The 19,958-nt window shown below is 51.4% G+C and overlaps 1 protein-coding gene across 1 annotated transcript in view; it reads right to left on the bottom strand.

Moving 5' to 3' along the window:
* TSPOAP1 (TSPO associated protein 1) overlaps positions 1 to 19,958 on the bottom strand; it is a 2,768,302-nt gene that overhangs the window by 172,984 nt on the left and 2,575,360 nt on the right. Inside the window, exon 40 of the mRNA XM_086954028.1 lies at positions 12,223 to 12,351. Within this exon, the coding sequence (XP_086810154.1) occupies positions 12,223 to 12,351 (129 nt within the window). The remainder of the gene's footprint in view (positions 1 to 12,222; positions 12,352 to 19,958) is intronic.

The following is a 19,958-nucleotide window of genomic DNA, read 5'->3' as shown; positions in this document are numbered from 1 at the left end:
ACATATACACAGATTCCCGTTATGCGTTCGGAGTCGTACACGACTTCGGTATGCTCTGGCAAGAAAGAGGGTTTCTGACCTCTCATGGTACAAAGATACAGCATGGTCCTCTCATTCAAGCACTGCTAGAAGCAATACATCTGCCTTCAGCCATTTCAGTCATGAAATGTAAAGCACATACTAAAGCCACAGATTCTGTTTCCCAGGGTAATGACCTGGCAGATCAGACAGCAAAACATACAGCACTGACTCACACTCAGACAACTGACACGACAAAGATAACAGATCCGACAAACTGTATGACAGTCAGGGATCCCACACTAGATGTTATTGACATTCAGACACATGCTACTGCAGACGAAATAAAGAAATGGACCGAACTAGGAGGGATCCAGACAGATCAAGGTTGGATGACGAAGGGAAAATCTACATGGTTTCTCCCTGACTCTATGGTTCAAGTCATGATAAATACAGCACATAGTCCTGCCCACCTAGGAGAGAAAGCAATGCTAGACAGTTTGCAAAATCTCTGGTACAATAAACACTTACGAGCAGCAGCAAAACACAAAGTGCGTACTTGCATGATCTGTTGTCAGTTCAATCCAGGTAAAAGCGTCCCTGTAGAGCAAGGTGGATTCCATCCTCCCGAACACCCTTTTGAAGTCCTCCAGATGGATTATATCCAGATGGACCGTTGTCGAGGATTTAAATATGTTCTCGTAGTTGTCTGTGCTCTGTCCCGCTGGACCGAAGCATACCCAGTCCCAGATTACACTGCTCCGACCACTGCCAAACAGTTGGTTCGTGAATTTTTCCCACGGTACGGCTTGCCTCGTGTCGTGTACTCAGATAACGGTCAGCCATTCTCGTCTGCCCTAATGAAAGAAGTTTCCTTGTTATTGGGATACCAGTGGAAGTTCCATTGTGTCCGACATCCAGAAGCCGCAGGCCTTGTAGAAAGGCATAATCAGACATTAAAGATCCGCCTTGCCAAAATATGTCAGGAAAAAGGGGTCGACTGGATAGTCGCCCTGCCAGTGGCACTATTCTATATGAGAATGGTCGCCCATTCGAGATCAGGGCTATCTCCGTACGAAGTGGTCTTTGGCAGACCACCGAATATGTGGGGGACGCCCATTCCTAAAAAGATAACCGATGTTGATTCTAATATGTTGACAGATTACCTTGCCTCCTTGATGTCTGCACTCCAATCATGTCGTTCACAGGTTGCCGCAGCCTTCCCTGACAACACCGATGTGAAGGAGCATGACGTCCGCCCCGGAGATGTTGTACTAGTCCGCAACTTCGACAGGAAAAGTCCGTTGGAGCCCCGCTGGAAGTCTCCGAAGACCGTTCTACTTACGACAAGGACCGCAGTCAAATTGGAAGGAAGAAAGGGGTGGGTCCATCTAAGCCATATCAAAACATTCCCAGGACTGAAACCGGAACAAGACACACCCACCCCCACCAAAGACTGTGATAACAAAGACTTTTCCGAATCCAAACGAGAAAAAACTCCTCAAGAACAATATCGCATGAAGTTACGATCTAGCAAGTCAGACAGTTTAATTGTTTAAGTCCTCCCCTAGGTGAATCGGTTAAATAGTTTCTGACATGTACCCCCTAGATCGAGTTAGAGAGAGAGAGGAAAAGAAAAGAACATACTGCAAATCACTTCGTAGTCACTGCATAGTGACACTAATAATTATGTTTATTCTCAGTATATTAATTATTATTGCTAGCATCTTGTTACCTATATACTATCCTATTTTCAAGCGTGAACAATCTGCTTACAATGTCTCTGCTGAACACACTTTTAGTGAGTTACCTCCTCATGAGCTTTCCTACAGACTCGCGCTGCGCAACAATACATTCATTAGTATGTTACATCATTCTCATCAAACTAACAATGCTACGAATTGCTGGATATGTGGCCGACTCCCTCCCTACCAGAATTTCAAGGGAGCCCTGCCTCTCTTTCCGTATCCGTTCACTCACAATGGCTCCTGCGGAGCATGGTTTAAGATAATTAATTCTTTAGATCCTGACATTGCTGTTTTCGATGGGGGTTGGGTTTGGGGAAACCTGAACTTGGTCCTACTAGACGTCTGTTACCCGGATAAGGAGGGACTGCCCATTAGAATAGGAACTGATCTAGAAAATGAAGTATATGGATTAGGTAATTATACAATTAGCCTTATGATTCTTACTGTCGAATCCGAAGCCGCACCAGTTCTACCTATTATGTCAGTACTGCCAGTCACTGGTGAATTATGTATCAAGAAGAAAGGTTCAGTACACTTAGGTCATAGTAAATGCACTACTGTGGTCGAATTCAGTGATGATGGAAAGTCATCTTTCAAAGCTATCAGTCATTCTTACTTTGTGTGTGGTCATACCGCATACATTCGTCTACCTCCAGATTGGGATGGTACCTGTTACATTGCATTCCTCCTACCACCTGTTTTTCTAGCTCCTTCTGATTACCATAGAAATAGCAATCTAGTAAAGAATAGGCCCAGAAGAGATGCCCCCCTTGTCGACTACACAGAAACGGCATGGGAACAGTACACTGATTTTAATAAAGGATTCTTTTTCTTTTTAGGCCCTGTCCAGAATAGTAAATTAATACGCAGATTAACTAGAACACTTGAAGCAGTAGTAAATGAAACTACTTCCGCCTTAGGTAACTTAACAGAAGAACAGTCCGCTATGCGGGTTGTTGTCCTTCAGAATCGTCTTGTAATTGACGTCATCTTGGCAGATAGAGGTGGAGCCTGTAAGGTCATCGGGTCAAGCTGCTGTGTTTTCATTCCACAAAATGCACCATCTGTATATCAAGCTATCACCCGATCTTCATAAAATTGCAAATCAGATACATCAGAATCCAGGCACCTGGACTTGGTCCGGTTGGTTCTGGACAACGTTAACAGCTTGGGGATGGAAGATCCTATCCTTCCTAGGCATTGGCCTAGTCCTAGTATTCAGTTGCTGCCTGTGCCTACAGTGTGGGCCAGCGATTTGTGGACTATGTGCCACCTCTTGTATTGAACATTCCAGTTTCCACTCAAAACGTAACCGAAAGAAAGAAGAACAAATGATGTTACAAGAACAGACTGATCGATTCATGAGAATCGATATTTCATGAAGGGTCCGTAGGGAACAAGGAGGGAATGAGGAAAATTAAATTTTGGCCATGTTGTGTTCCCTAGCGCGTACCCCACCGACTCCATGTACCAGCTTACAGTGCATGTAACTTCCCTCCAGTGCCAGCTATGAAGACGCAAATACATTTGCGTCCACCGTCAACTTGTCCTCTTTCAGATCCACCATGAATGGATTATATAGCCCGTTCCTAAGTATGCTATGCCACCGTCTTTTTGTAGTACACTTTTCACTTTTTCCTGCTCTAGCCAGAGTAGGCCCTGAATTCCTGCCATCTGAACCTCTTTTGTGGCTCCTGGCTCTGCCCAGGCTACCTCTGTACTCATGAACTCTGTCCTACTTTCAGCGCGGCCCCTCGCGCTCAGCTCAAGCCTGCTTTCTGCCAAGACTGACTATAACCTTCGAGTTATCTGTTCCGCTCCCCGAGAATACATTCCTGCCTACTAGATCCTGTAAACATCCTCTCCCGCTGCAGAGCCAAAAGGGCCGACCTGTCTCAATGCAAGTAATTCATAGCCTCCGTTGCCATGCTTCCATGGAAGGCCCCGTGCCCCCACGCTTCACATGTAGACACTCAGGCGCTCATACACGCATCCACAGTTAGCATAGAATAGCCTCTACCCTAGAGACCTTTCCGCCCAGATAGTATAGTTCCTAAACATCAGATATCAGATATGATAGAAGTACAAGTTGATCTGACATGCCAGACTTCTGTCTCTTTCCGTCAGTGTAAATGTCAAGACCCCTGCACCCCGTCAATCACACGTCATGCAGCTGCGCGCGCATCCAAGCTTCCGATTTCTGCTGACATTGCAACATTCTGTTAGCACCACCCCTTGGTGCCACCCACTTGCGTCACCTATCAGTGACGTTTCTAGCACACACCTCTAGTTCACGCCTAGTTTACGCCTCTTGATGATGTATTGGTACCACGTGTATACTGTTATCTTGTCTTCTCTCAGCTGTTACGCCTCTTACATTGAACCTTATGATGTAAATCAAGTATATAAGCTATGTATTGTCAATAAACGAGAGCGCGCTCATCTATCCCTTCTGACACCCCTGTGGTGGTCAGAACATGATATTCTGATTCCTTTATGAGGAATAAAACCCTTAGAAACTCTAGCACCACGGACTCTGTTTTCTTTCCTTCTGATTGAGTTATCATTGATTAAGTACTTACCTGCATAGAAATTAAGAGAGTAAATTAATTATTTACGTCAGTAAGCGTGATGGGGCTACCCAGGTCCCTCGCGTCTTCCTCATCAAGGACCGGAAGCGGCCTCTCCTCCAAGTACTCCACGATGTCCTGCATCCCCACTTCCAACTGACTCCGGTACAAGTCCTCATAATAACCCCTGAAGCGGTCCAGTACAGCCGCCTGGGAGTACACCAACTCACCTTGCACATTAGTGATGCTGAGGATCGGGCAACCCCTAAGCTCCGGGTTCGCTAGTCTGGCCAAGAGGGTTCCCACCTTGTCCCTTTCCGCGTGTGCCCTGATAATGTACTGCCTATGATCATAACATCTCAAGCGTTCCGTCCCAGCAGCCACCACTTCCTTCGCCTCCAATAACTGGGCCTGTAAACCAGGCCTGGTCGGCCTGCAGCGCTCCAGGTCCCTCAAAGTGTCTTCTGCTTTCATTAAATCATTCAGCACAGTCGTTCGAGCATTCGAAAACCTGCCCAGGCACACCCCTCTCACCACCACTTTCATTGCATCCCATTCAATAGACCTACTCGCTGCCGTGCCCTCATTCACACCAAAATAACTAACAATGCCCTGCCGGACCGCATCCTCAAACACAGAGTCCTCCAGCGTCTCCGGCCGAAGCCGCCACGTTGGTATCACTGAGCGCTCCCTCTGCCACTGAATGTGCCCCAATAGGGGGTTATGATCGGATATAGTCCTAGCTAGGTATTCCGCATGGGTAATCAATGGGGATAGAGCGCTCCCGCAAAGCACCGAATCGATCCTGACATGCAGATCATGGAGAGCGGAATAAAAGGAGTAATCCCTGGTTCCCCTGTGCCTCTCCCTCCAGACATCCAGCAACCCCCACCGTTCTTGCCAGTCCTTCCTGTGCGCGGCCAGCCTGCGCACAGGAGAGTCCACTAGGGGGGGATGGGACCTATCCAGAGCCACATCTGTTATCGAGTTGAAATCCCCTCCCAGCACTATCGGACCCGCCAGGAAAGAGGCCAGGGACCCCGAGAGGCCATCAAAGTACCGGCCTTGGTCAGTGTTCGGTGCATAAACACAACAGAATACCACATCGCGTCCATATAACCTCCCCTCCACCGCTACAAACCTGCCCTCCGGATCCACCACCTGGTTCAGCACTTGAAAGGGTATCCCCGCCCTCACCCAGATCAAAACCCCCCTGGCGTACGCCGAATAGGTGGTGCCAAAAACCTGGCCCCGCCATCTTTTTTGCAGGGCAGCGCACTCTTTTTTGGTGAGATGGGTTTCCTGGAGCATAGCTATCTGAATCCCCCTGCGTACCAGGAATGCATGCACTTTGTGACGTTTTACCATAGTCCGCAACCCCCGGACATTCCACGTTAGGCACTTCAGATTAGGTAATGTCCCCATTCCAGTCCCGTGCAGTCCGAATCAAAAGACAACGGTCAATGCCCCCCCCAATGCAGTTGCCCCCCCCCAAACAGCCCCAAAACTGAAACATACCCCAAACCCCCGGACAGAGCACACGAACCCGATGGCCGCCCCCATCCAAACCTTAACCCAACTTCTCGCACACTTATCCTGTGGTCTCCACCACAGTCGGCCTTAAGGGCCTAGGGGGGTGAGTCGCCGCCGACCCCAGCAAGCGGAGCTCGCGTCCCGCTCATCATCCCCACCAAGTCACTCAGCTCCCCCACCTGGCAACCCGCCTTCCAGCGACAGGATATCATCCTACCATGAAGTCCCGATCTAATCCCAAGTCTATCTCAGCCGCAGATGATATCATCCGAAGTCTGTGGGGTAACATCTGGCCCCTTCTGGCTCTCCGCCTCCGAAAGTTCCCCTCCTGTTCTGCTGCTCTCCCCACCCGAGTCCGTTTCGGTCCGTACACTGTTCTGCTGTGACCCTGTTATGGCCGCCGTCGCTGCAAGGGCATCTCTCTTCTCCGCCGCCATTTGAGCCTCCCGTTTCTCCCGCTGGCGCCTGTTGCGGGACCTGATGCGCTGCGATTGCCGCACCCGGGGCTGCTTGGGCTGGTCCCGCCGACTTTGGTGCGTTCTGTCCGTCCCGCTCTGTACAACTCTAGCCATTGCCAGACCTCATCCGGAGTCTGGAAAAAGTGTGTGGTGCCATCCATGATAATCCGCAGCTTGGCCGGGTAGAGCAAGGAGTACTGGATGCCTTCCTCCCTGAGCTCCTTCTTTACAGCGAGGAACGAGGCCCTGTCCTTCTGGACCGCCTGTGTATAGTCCGGAAAAATCGTCACCTTGCTGTTCTCCACCTCATAAGGGCCCGACATCCTGGCCCGCTGGATAAGGAGATCTCGGTCCTTGTAGTGGAGGAGCCGTACCACCATCGGTCGGGGGGGGGGGCCAAGCCCCGGAGGGCGAGCGGGTACCCGGTGAGCTCGCTCCAAAGTGAAAAATGGAGTAAGCCCCTCCGGCGCCACCACAGTGCGGAACCAGTTCTCCATGTAGGCCACCGCGTCCTCCCCCTCAATCCGTTCCGGCAGGCCTACTACCCGCACGTTGTTCCGCCTATTACGGCCTTCGGCATCCTCCGCCCTCCGCTCCAAAGTGTCCAGTCGAGCCAGTATGTCAGTGATCCTGTGCTCAGCGGTCACCACCGAAGGCTTCAGGTCCAGCAACAGTTGATCATGGTCCTTGACCCGATCCGCCAGCTTCGCGTGATCCGCGCGTAGCAGCCCCAGGCCCGTGGCCACTTGGGCAATGTCATTGTGTAGCGCCTCCTTCGTGGAGGTGATCGCCTCAAGGATGGCATCCAAGCGCCGGTTCAGCCGCTGTTCCTGGTCAGGCTCCGGGGAGGGACCTCCATTCAGTGGGGTCGACGTTGCCGAGTCCCCGTCGCGGCTCCCGGGCATCGATCCTCCGATCGCCGCCATGTTAGGGCACTGCGTCACAGATCCAGTCGTCTGTCCTGCTGGCACGGCCGTGGGTCCGCCCCGGTCTCCAGTCACCAGACAGTACTACGGCCCCACCGACGGTCTCAGGAGCAATGGCCAGGTGGATGGGCTCCGTTCCGTCACCCCCCTGCAGCCTGCGGGGGGGAGGATGAGTCTTAGGGCGGTGGCCAGCGAGGGTCCCCGAGCTCCTGGGTGGATCGGGTCAGCGTCCCCTGATCTCAGTGCACAGCACCGCCAATTCTAGTGCTTCGGGCAGCCGAGTGCCGGATCTCTTGCCACTCGGTGACAACTTGGCTCAGGGCTGGAGTTCGGGACCGTCCGACCTCCTCGCCGCCATCTTCTTCTCACCCTCGGCAACACCTCGGCCGCCTCTTCTCTCGATCTTCTCAGGGCCCGCAGTCCCCCAGCGATTCTCCGATTATGCCCAGCTGTCCCCTCACACTTCAGAGGGCAGGAACAACGTTTTCGGGTCGCCTAGGGTCCCAAAAACAGGAGAATTAGCGGGATTCCGCGCGGAACTGCGAGCTCACGCCGCCATCCCGATCGGCGTCCAAGCCACGCCCCCTCTCCCGCCTACTACTGCCACGATTCCTGAAACAGCTGGAGACTCGCTGGTTGCCTCGGCGGCCCCGTCTTGAGGAATGGTATGGTTGTGTTCCTCTTGTTTTGCACCGTAAACATTGGCTGGCCTCACTAGACCCTCTCACGCTAGGGAGAGTGTTCTCAGCATACTTGATTTGGGGACAAGGGACAGCTCTTTGGGGGTGGAGTTTATGAAAAATTGTGCATGTTTCACCTGTGAAGGTCCGTGCATGTTTCACCTGTGAAGGTCCGAACCCTCTATTAATGCTGAGATAGCTGGTGGTGCCGGGAGCTGGGTGGGGGGAGGGGAGTCTTCTTTTATCTGTTGGGTGGTTCAGCCCTGTTGGGCGAATGGGGTGGCTGTGCACGTCCACGCACCAGCAGGGGAAGGGCATATCGGCATGTTTTGTTGTTGCAAGTATATTGCTCGTGGGTGGGGGGTGGTGGGACTTTTGCAAGGGGCTGTTGAGGGGGAATGTTTCAGGCATTGTATGTATTACATTTTTGGCACGGGGTTGGGGCGACACTGTGGGTAGGGTACTATGGCTGGTTTGGCTACGTCATCAGACATGGGGTATAAGTTTATGAGCTGGAACGTGAGGGGGCTAAAAACATGCACTAAGAGACATAGGGTCCTGTCCTTCCTTCGCAGAGATAGGGTTGCCATTGCGTGTCTCCACGAGACCCACCTGGCAGATGAGGGAGCCCAGAAATTGAGGAAAAAGTGGCGGGCCAAGTGTTCCACTCGTCATTTTCCACTTATGCCAGAGGGGTCCAGATATGGGTTGCACCCGGTGTCCCGTTCGTTATCCAATACTTGGAGGTGGACATACAGGGTAGATACCTGCTTCTCCGGGCGAAACTGGATGGCAGAGAAGTCACCATACTCAACACATACGCACCCAACATGGATGATTCTATCTTTTTCCAGACCCTTCAGGAAGTCCTGATACCTGACCTGGAGGCGCCTCTGCTGTGGTTCGGGGATTTTAATTGTGTCCATGATCCCGTAATGGATAGGTGTCTGCCCCGAGATGGCACAAAGCCCTGTATGACTGCGAAGCTTAGAGAGGTCATGGGGAATATAGGAGCTGTTGATGTTTGGCGCCAGTGGAACCCGACACAGAAAGTGTACACCTGCTTTTCCCCCACTCACAACACATATAGTCGCTTGGATAGAGTACTAGTGGCAAATACGGGGTCCAACGTGTCCATTGCGGTTACCCACCAGGCTCGTTTCTTATCTGATCACTCTCCGGTGGTGTGCATGGTGCACTGGGGTGTCCCGGTCCCCCGCCCCCGGACTTGGAGGTTACCGGCGGATATCCTTCAGGACCAGGTGGGGAAACTCATGTAGAGACAGCTCTTACAGACTACGTGGAACTTACTGGGAGCAGGGGGGACTCACCTTGGCCAGCAGGTGGGATGCTCTGAAGGCGGTGGTGAGAGGGGCGTGCATGGGGCTCAACTATGGGGTTAGGAAACAGCTTCATCAGGACCTTCAGAAGGCGGAGGATACTCTCCTGAACGTGCAAACTTCGACGGCCCTTGACGCCTTACAGCGGGAGGAGGAGCAGACTGCCCGGTCTCGCGTACATGATATCCTTGATCGGCTTGACAAATATACCCTCGGCCAATATAGGCAGCGCCCCTCCATAGGGAGGGCGATAAATCAGGTCGCCTTTTGGCTTCGATCCTCCGGCGGGAGCAGGCCTCGGAGCGTATTGTGGCTCTGGGGGACCCTGCCGGGGCATTGGTTCACTCAGAACAGAGCATCCTCCGGGTTCTCCAGTCCCATTTACAACAGGTATATGCTGCGGACCCTGCTATCATCGAGGCCTCCTATCTCCCTTACCTCCAGGGGCTGACCCTGCAGACCCTCCCTGAGGTGGCACGGGAGGAGCTGGATGAGGCCCTCATGCTGGATGAGGTGCATGCAGCAGCGGGCCGCTTGTCGCGTGCTAAGTCCCCCGGGAGCGATTGGCTCCCTCCTGAATTTTATCAGGCTTTCGAGGTACACTTTTACGCCTCCTCTTGAAGGTCTTTCTCGAGGCCTTTGAGAGTGGGACTCTCCCACTGAGTATGACACGGGGGAAATCTGTATGATCCTGAAACCGGAGGGGGGGGGGCGAGGGGGGGTACGGACAACCATGACCCTTCTTCGTATCGTCCGATCACGATGATAAACACGGACATAAAGATCTTGACCAAGCTGCTAGCCACACGATTGGCGCCGTATATGTCCCACCTGTTCAATGCAGACCAATGCAGGTTTGTTCCTGGGTGCAACAAGGCCATGAACCTGCTGCACTTAAATCACATTAAACATGAGGTACGTGGCAGGGAGGAGCAGATGGTTCTGGTGTCGATCGACCTTACCAAAGCGTTCGATACAGTCGAAAGGGGGTATTTACAGGAGGTCCTCCGAGTAGTGGGGTTGGGCCCCAATTTTTGTTGATGGATTTGCATCCTATATAGGACACCCCGTGCCAGGATAAGACCTGGAGCTGCACGGTCGGAGGAGTGGCAATTGGGACGGGGTACACGACAGGGGTGCCCCTCTCATCATTCATATTTGCTCTGGCCATAGAGCCCTTTGCTGTGAGAGTCCGTACGGAGATGTCACAGTGAGCATTCCGGTGGGAGACACATGCAATGTCATCTCTTTATATGCGGATGATGCTTTGTTTTTCCTGACAACCCCGAGGGAGGCACTCCCGATATTTTGCACCACCTAGATCGGTTCGGTGAGGCATCAGGACTGAAATTCAACCGCGGCAAGTCTCTGATTTTCCCGCTGGCGGGCTTTTTGACTCAGTGCCACTAGAAGACATGCCAGATCACGAGCTGCGCTGGGAACTGGAGGAATTCCGTTATCTCGGAGTTCAGGTGGCCCCGGCGGACTCACAACTGTTGGCCCGGAATATCGATCGGATAATCAAGTCTCTACAGCAATGGGTGTCCTTTTGGATTTCCTTGCCGCTATCGCTAATGGAACGGCCGGCCGTCGCAAAGATGGTAATGGCTTCCCAGGACGCTATACGTCGTCCAGAATACGCTATGTCCTCTTCCCCCACAAGTCTTTCGCACTCTCAACATGCTACTCACGTCTCTGCTCTGGGCGGGTCGGCGCAGTAGGGTAGCGCTCCACAATGTCATGCGGGATTATGAGGAGGGAGGCCTAGAGGCACCGCGTTTTGACTTATATTACTACGCGGCACAACTACAGCGGCCAGGTGATTCGCAGACGCGGATAATTGGGAGACACGCCTCTTGGCGGGCAGGGCGACTGTGCAGGAGCTACAGGTCGCATTGATGCAGGGAAGGGGAGCGGGCGGATATTTGCCCTATATTGTGCATCATACAGCGGGTGTTTGACAGCAGTTTGTAGAGAGGGTCTTGCAGCGGGTGCCCTTCCATAGGGAACTACCGGTCTAGATACTGGCCCCGTTAGTGGCTAAGAGATGTGAGAGAGTGGGCCCTGGTCGAGGAAACCCATATGCAGCTCACCCGGAGGGATGAGAAACTGCAAGAGGACTTACTTGCCTGGCGGGGCATGTGTATCTCAGGGTTGGCAGAGAGAGGGCAGTCCTCCCAGAGCGAGTCAGAGGGGGCAAGTGACGAACTGTTCTCGCCATGGGAGTCGGGATCTGATGGAGAGGGTGGGGGAGTGTCCTAGTGTTTATTTATTGCAAGGAGTGGTGCGAGGCCTGGTTGCTTCCTCACGATGTTATTTATTTGCCTGTGATTCTGTTATTCCTCATGTGTCAGTGCCTATACAGGTGAAGCCTATATCCACAAGTGCCATAATGAGAAGGTTGATTTGTGTACAAATGTTGTAACAATGCCAATTGAGGGGGGGTTTTCCTTTTGTAACTGCTACAAAATGAAAAAATAAAGTTTACAATTTTTTTTTTCCTGATCCAGTTTGATATCTGGGGAATATTCCCAAGGTAAGGAATATGTGGTTGGAAACATCCACCAGAACCAGGATGCAAAGGGTTACATTTGTGCCGCAAGGTAAAATCACAATTAAGTGATTAACAGACTTGTTTCTTTAAGCAAAGTAATTGTTACAATCAGTTAGGCAGTACAAATTGTTTTTTAATGTCAATTTTGTTGTACTATGGCAAAAAAAAAAAGAATTTCACTTTTGCACTATAGTAAATAATGTCTGAATGTGTTTGTGCACAAGTATATATATATATAAATATATACACACATATACACATGTATATATACGCACACATATGCCAAAAATACAGAATTGATATTAATGCAGACTCTGTCAATACATATAAACAAAATAAACTATTAAAACCCACACTGCTTTGTACTGTAATTAATTAATAGGAAACTGTCTTACCTGTCGCTCTTTGTGTAGCCCTTGAGAGTCTAGATCTTTAGACATGATCACATTGGTTCCTTTTCCAGGTAGTGTAGATACATCCAAAAAATTGGAAGGGACAAGTCCTCTATGTCCATTTAGCTCCCCCTGAAATAGGAAAATTGGATATACACAACTTAATAATATATTAATAATCTTCTGGTATGTGGAACCTTGAAATGGTAATCGGCAACAAAAAAGAAAAAGTCACTTACCTGCAGTAATGAACTTTCTGGTGGATCCTCTACCTGTAAATTCCTCACCTGTCAAACAATCTCAAGCTTCAGACTGCATTCCGAAGTTTCAAAGCTCTAACATCACCAATGGAGTGTGCTGGCTTCATATCGAAGGAAGTGGCATCAGATGACGTCACCGAAGCGATACAGCGCCCATCCTAAGCTCGCTCTATCATGAGGGTCGTGAGATTTTTCCTCACAGAAAATTCATGCATACTGTTACCTAAGGCAGGGAATCTAATACTAACCTGTTTCTTTCAGATACCTAGATTCCTCACATGTAGATTACAGAGCAATATCTTGCCCTTAGAGGAGGGTTGATGGATGGTTGGACTAGGAAATCCTGCAGAACAGCCCTTGCAAAGTGCGTGTCCCTCAACACTTCAGATTACAGACAGTAGTGTTTGGCAAAGGTGTGCATGGATGCCCAAGTCACCACCTTGCAGATCTCTGTGATTGGAACTCTTTTGGCAAGGCCAAGTCATTGATTTGGCCCTGGTAGAATGGGCCCTTAGCCAGTCTAGAGGGTCTTTCTTAGAAAAGACGAACAAGTTACCTTTGGGAACGCTTTTTCTGGTGGGTACAGTATCTAGCTGTGGGTTCCTCACCTTTTGAATATTCTAATGCGACAGCAATCCACTAAAACCTTTCTTTATAGCTCTCCCACAGCAACGAGGACGTCATAATACCAGTGCTCCAAAAGTGACTTCACGTGATGTCATCGGAGTTATAAGAAGCTCTTGTCGGCGTACTGATGTCATTTCCACTAATTTTTTTTTTCTTTGAGACGAATGGGATAAACCAATAGTACCCATGCAAAAGCATCTGACAGATCTCAAATATATAACTTGTATAAGAAAACTTTTTAGGAAAAGGCTGGTGGTGTAGAGTAATCAGCAGCGTCCACTGAAGGGGATGCTGGGACATGCAGTTTTAATGACGATCAGGTTTCCTTCAATGGGAGTGAGTTAATACACATTTAAATGGAACTGTGAATGAGAACCAGAATGTTTGGCATTTGAGGAAGGCATTAGCCAAAACGCGTCATTCCATGAGAAATAAACATACCTGTGCAGATCCGTTGTGTTCCCTGTTGTTTCTTGGAGGAAGCGATGTTGGGCAATATATATATATATATATACATATATATATATATATATATATATATATACACACACACACACAAGTTACTACTTGTGTAACAATATATCTGTAAGAGACATTAGTTAGTGATAGATTCCTTACCTTAGAATATCCGCAGGCGTCAGACTGGATCCGAAAAATTTTGCGTAGCAATACCCCTGCGCGCCAACAGGCGTTGTCCGCGGCTCTGCGTCCGTCGTCGGCGTTGTTAGCGCCGGAATGACATCGTCGGAGTACTTAGACGCCGCCCATGCGCGCTGCCGTCAGTTCTGATACACAGCTTTTCAGCGCCAGATACGCAGAGCCATGATAGAACCAACACTGGTGCCATGAAACTAGGGCCCTGAAAGGGCATGACCTTAACCCTAGATATCGGTCACGCTGAACGGGGAGGATGGGTGGGTCTGTAAGGAATCTATCACTAACTAATGTCTCTTACAGATATATCGTTACACAAGTAGTAACTGGTGCATCTGAAAGAGACACGTTAGTGATAGATTCCTTACCTTCGAATAGATACCCAGCAATACCAACCCCGGTGGTGGGTCTGCGAACCAATAATCACACCAGAAAGTCCTGGAGGACAGAACGGCCAAAGAAGCCATCCCTCCGGACTTGGCTGTCCAGGCAATAATGTCTTGCAAACGTGTGCAGCGAGGCTCACGTAGCTGCCTGGCAAATATCCTGCAAGGGCACTCCTCGGCCCAGGGCAGTGGTAGTCGCCGTGGCCCGGGTAGAATGAGCCCGTAATCCTACAGGGGGTTCCTTCTTTGCCAAGGAGTAACACGCCTGGATGCACCGCCTTTCCCTTCTTAGCGCCCACGTACCCAACAGAGAGTTGGTCATCCACCCGGAACTGGCGTGTGCGATCCAGATAGTAAGAGAGCGCACGTTTTGGGTCAAGACGGTGGAGCCTCTCTTCCTCGTTCGAGGGATGCGGAGGCGGAAAGAAGGTGGGCAAGGAAGTGTACTGCCCGATGTGGAAGGCTCAAAGGGAGCGGCTCAAAGGGAGCACACATTAGGTAGGTAAGTACAAGATTCAAAGTCCCACTGGGGCATCACGAAAGGAACAGAAGGGAACATGTGTGTGATGCCCTTCAAAAACCTATTTACAATCGGAGACTAAAACAAGGAAGGCTGATCAGGAAGCCTTAAGAAGGCGGAAAGGGCAGAAAGGTAGCCCTTGATAGTGCCCAGAGCAGGGCCCTGCTGGGCAAGAGAAAGAAGGAAGAGGAGAACCTCAGAAAGGGGTGCAGAGAGTGGATCCACAGCCTTTGCTGTGCACCATGCCACAAATCTGTTCCACCTGCAGGCGTATACCGACTTTGTGGAGGGACGCCTGGCTGCCAGAATGATATCACAGACTTCGGGAGGCAAGTCAAATGGCCTCATCTGCCCCTGCTCAATCTCCAAACTTGTAGGTGGAGACTGGACAGGTTCGGGTGCAGAACCGTCCCCTGCTGCTGCGACAGAAGATTCTCCCGAAGAGGCAGACAGATCGGGGGATCAATGCTCATACTGAGTAGCACGGAATACCAAACTCTTCAAACCCATTCCGGAGCCACAAGAATCACTTGGGCCCCGTCGCGCCTTATCTTCTTCAGCACTCTGGGCAGAAGTGGTACAGGCGGAAAGACGTACAACAGACCGCAGCTCCACTCGCGACCAAGAGCGTCTCCGAGCGAGTGCCTCCTTGGAAATTCCAACGCAGAGAACTGATGACATTGCGCTTTCTCTTCGGTGGCGAATAGATCTAACCAAGGCTCTCCACACTGCCGAAAGAGACCTTGCGCCACACCCGAATGAAGACGCCATTCGTTATCCATCATGCACCGGCCGTTCAGTTTGTCTACCCTGGCGTTCAGAGAACCTGCCAGGTGTTGAACCACCAGGAAAATGCCTTGATGTTCCAGCCATTTCCAGAGGCGCAGGGCCTCCTGACAAAGGGTCCACGACCCCACCCTGTTTGTTGCAGTACCAGATGGCGGTGGTCTTGTCGGTGAACACCTGCATTACTCTCCCCTTGACAGAGGAAAGGAATGCCTTCAATGCAAGTCAGATCACCCGAAGTTCCAGAAGGTTGATGTGGAGCTTAGACTCCGCCGGAGTCCAGAGGCCTCTGATCTCCGCCTCTCCCGTGTGGCCGCCCCATCCCAGGAGGGACGCATCCTTCACTACTGCGAACTCTGTTTGGGGTTGGGAGAGGGATCTGCCATCGACCCAATGCCGGTCCGTGAGCCACCACTGCAACTGTTGTGCAGTGCCTCTCTGAAAGTGTTCCCGTGAGTCTGCCCTCACTGGAACTTCAGGTCCCACTGCAGAGCCCGCATATGCTATCTGGGATGATTGATCAGCAGGATGCAGGAGGCCACAAGGTCCCGCTATTCAGGAGGATAGACCCGAAACGGCGCAGTGTCCAGAACCGCTCTGACGAAGAGGAGCTTCTGAGAGGGAATCAGGTGCGACTTTGGCATATTGACGGAGAACCCCAGAAAATGCAGGAGGTCGGCCATAATCTGGAGGTGGAAGACGACTCTCTGGGGCGAGCCCGCCCTTAACAACCAGTTATCAAGATAGGGGAAGACTAAAACCCCTGATCTGCGACCACCACCATCACTTTCGTGAACACCAGAGGGGCGCTGGTAAGGTCAAAGGGGAGCACGGTAAACTGAAAATGCTCGTGGCCTACCTTGAACCGCAGGTAACGACGGTGGACCCGTAGGACTGGGATGTGGAAGTAAGCATCCTACAAGTCCAGAGCTACAATCCACTCTTGTGGGTCGAGAACAGACAAGACCTGAGCCAAAGTGAGCATCTTGAACTTCTCTTTGCGGAGGAAGCAATTTACGTTCCAGAGATCTAAGATAGGACGCAGGCAATTGTCCTTCTTTGGCACCAGAAAGGGGTTGGAATAGCAACCACAACCTACTTATGGTGTCAGAATGTGCTCGATGGCCCCCTTGGCCAAGAGGCCCCCAACTTCCTGCTGAAGAAGAACCAAGTGATCCCCCGACATGCAGAGGTGGCATGGCAGGAGGGGTAGTCTCGAAGGGGAGGGAGTAGCCCCTTCGGACTATTTCTTTTTTTTTTTTTTTTTAAACGTTTATTGCAGCATTCATGAAATACAAGGATGGGCCTACAACCGCAGGGGCCGGCCGCTAAACCGGAGCAAACCTTGACGTTTCATAGCATTACACAGCTCTTCAGCCGACAACCCTGAGGTCCGGCAGCGATTCAGGATGGATAGTGTATCAGGACTCATTGATAAAGCACAGGATATAGTAAAGGTCTTCTTTTTTTTTTATATTGAAATGATCGGATCAGGTGCCATATATTCTAACAACAGGATACGGAGGGCAGACCAGGGAAACAGGATATATGTGTGGAAACAGCCATTTGTGGGTCTCTGGCGCGAATGCCTATATGTCATTATAAACAATAAAACAGTATACATGTTTGTGACCGCCAGTCTTCAGGGCCCGCCCGCCCAGTGATACGAGTAACGAAAGAACATGGACACTAATTTCAGAACACAATGAAATCAGAAGAAAACACAGACCATACCGATCCTAAGGAAATATGGGAAGGGAGAAAAAGGCCATAGAAAACAAAAAAGGAAAAATAATCCCCCCCCCAATCCCCCACCCTGCACCCCTGCCAATGGCTATAGCCTGACCCCACTAGCAGCGTGCCTGTCACCCTACTAACCTAAACCCTAAAAGAAGGGGAAAGAAGAAGAATGGTGGAGGGCCTAATCATACAGTGTTCCTGGCCCCTTGGCTCCCCCGCCAGGACACAGACACCCCCTACAGCCAAGGACGGATGTGAAGCAACTCGTACGAAAATCAAGAGGGGGCATCGTGATACACCGCCCAGCTTCCATTATTAAACAGTTCCAAATCAAACTTCAATTACCAGTGTTCCAAGCCAGCCCAGTTCAGTTGATTCAACCTTGACCCTTTCGAAGCATCACACGAACCCTCCCCGGCAAAACCCCAGAGGACAAAAACAAGTCATAGATGAGAGGGAAAGCATCAAAAGTCAATCCATTACCCCCGGTGGCTAGTGACTCCAAGAGGTCTTCACACGCGGAAAATTCCCCTCTCCAAGTTGGATTGTCCCGATAGTTCTTGCCCCGGATTCATAGAGCATCCAGAGAAGGGGGATACAGCCACAAGATGGGGGAAGAGTTTACAACACAGTTGTCCGGTGGGGGGGGAAACGCCTTCTAAGGTCTCCGAAGTCGATGATGATGAAGGGCACTGTGACACACTTGTGGTCCAGAGGACAGCGTTTTCCTGGGCGCTATCTGTTGAATCCGACATTAACATCCACACATTCGATCTCGCACGGGGTCTTCGCCTGAAGCCAAAATGGCCGCGGCTTGAGGGGTTGTTATTTGCTGGTTCGACCGTAAGGCAGGGTCCGGTACTTCGAACAGGATCCCAGTCAGACTGACATCCATTTTAGCCATTAACACATTCGCTTGCGCGTGAAACGCCCAAAGTTCTGATAACATTGTTTCCAGCGTCGGCCCAGTCGCCGGTCGATCCACTATCCCACATGCAGTGGCAGTCGCAATTGACTCCCCGGGTGAATCAGGCATTTTCGGGGGGGACAAGCAGGATACTGGGGGGGCAAGCATGGACAGCGACCCGTAGTTATCCACAGCCGGGAGAAACCGGTGCAGCACCGCAGTCCGGGGTCCCGACCCACCGAACCCCGGCTGGAATCTATACCGGGGCCGCGGTACAGGGATCCCCACACCCAATCAGCAGCAGCAGGTCACTTCTTCCACAACGCTGGGCACGGAAAATAATTGTCACCAAATTCGGGCATAAACAAAGTCTCCATGTTGGTAGACCGGACCCTGCCAGGGTCTCTCAGCCGATGTTGTTGAATTGCAACCCGGCCTTACAGTTACTCGAGGTCCCTGCTTCACCGCTGGAACAGGCCACAATCTTCAACTCGACGTAAGTCCGTGAAATCAAATGATAAAAGCTTGGGGTTTTCACCACCGGAGCGAGGAACACTTCATCCAGGTGGAGGCTGGGTGTAGAATCAGGATATCGTACAGGATCTCGTGGTCGGCGGAGCCGGGAATCTAAGCAGCCATCTTGGTTGCCGTCGTAGCTCCTCCTCCCCTTCGGACTATTTCTAAAACCCACCTGTCGGATGTGATGGTGCACCAGTGGGGGAGGTGATGGCGAAGCCTGCCACCGACTGGCATCTGATGGGCCTGAAAGTTCGGACTAGGAAAGTTTGGAGGCAGTGGGGCCTGGGGTGGAGGTGGACTGACCCACTCTCTGGCCCCTTGGTCCGCCATGGCAGAACCCACATTCACGGCCGCGCTGGGGTGGTTGCTGCGCAGTCTTTTGGCTCTGTTGCGAACACTGCAGGTACCCCTTCCGGTGCCACCAAAGGAGCAAAAAGCAGCCTGCGGAGGAGGGCGGGCTGCGGAAAGCCCCAAGGACTTGGCCGTATCCCATGAGGCCTTAAACCGCTTTAACGTGTGGTCTGCTTTGTCGCCAAAGAGGCGACAGCCATCAAAAGGCATGCCCTTAAGTGTGTTTTGGACATCACCTGAGAATCCAGTGGTCCTCAACCAGGTGTGGTGTCGAACCGCCACTGTCGTTACCATCGATCTGCCCAGTGAGCCAGCGGTGTCTAGGCCACAACGAATCATGAACTTAGCTGTGTCTCTCCCCTCTGCAACAGCCTGGGAGAGAGCTGTCCGGGCCTCCTGCGGACACTGAGGCAGCACTTAGGGAGTGAGAATAACGGCCCAAGAGCATGCGGTGTTCACGGACCGCAGCGCAGAATTGCCGGAAGAAAAAATATTCTTTCGGAACTGATCCCGTTTCTTGGATTCCCTATCCGGGGGGAGGAAGGGAAGGCTGTTGGGGAAGTAGAGGCTTGGACAACCAAGCTCTCAGGGGTAGGGTGATGGGAGAGGAAAATTGGGTCACTCGGAGCTGGGCGATGGCGTTGGGCCACGTTCCTATCCACAGGAGCCCATGTGGTGGGCCTTGACCAAGTGCCCAAAAGAATGTCAGAAAGTGCTTTGTTGAAAGGAAGCAGCGGCTCTGCAGAAGTAGCTGCTGGCTGAAGCACTTCCGTCAGGAGGTTAGTCCTGACAGCCACAGTAGGGAGCTTGAGGTGTTCAGCCGCCCTACGCAACACCACGGTATAACTAGCGCCCTCCTCCGTAGCCATGGTAGGAGGAGACCGCATGCCAAGTTCTGGTGAGGTATCCAGACAACTGGCACCCCCCAACTCCTCTGCCCAGTCCTGTTCAGACTCGCAAGTATCTGCGAGAAGGTGCTCAGACCCCTC

The sequence above is a fragment of the Lissotriton vulgaris genome, chromosome 2_1 (genome assembly GCF_964263255.1).
Source record: "Lissotriton vulgaris chromosome 2_1, aLisVul1.2, whole genome shotgun sequence".
Lineage (NCBI taxonomy): Eukaryota > Metazoa > Chordata > Amphibia > Caudata > Salamandridae > Lissotriton > Lissotriton vulgaris.
Note: the sequence above shows the minus strand (reverse complement) of the source record. Positions and strands in the feature narration are given on the sequence as shown.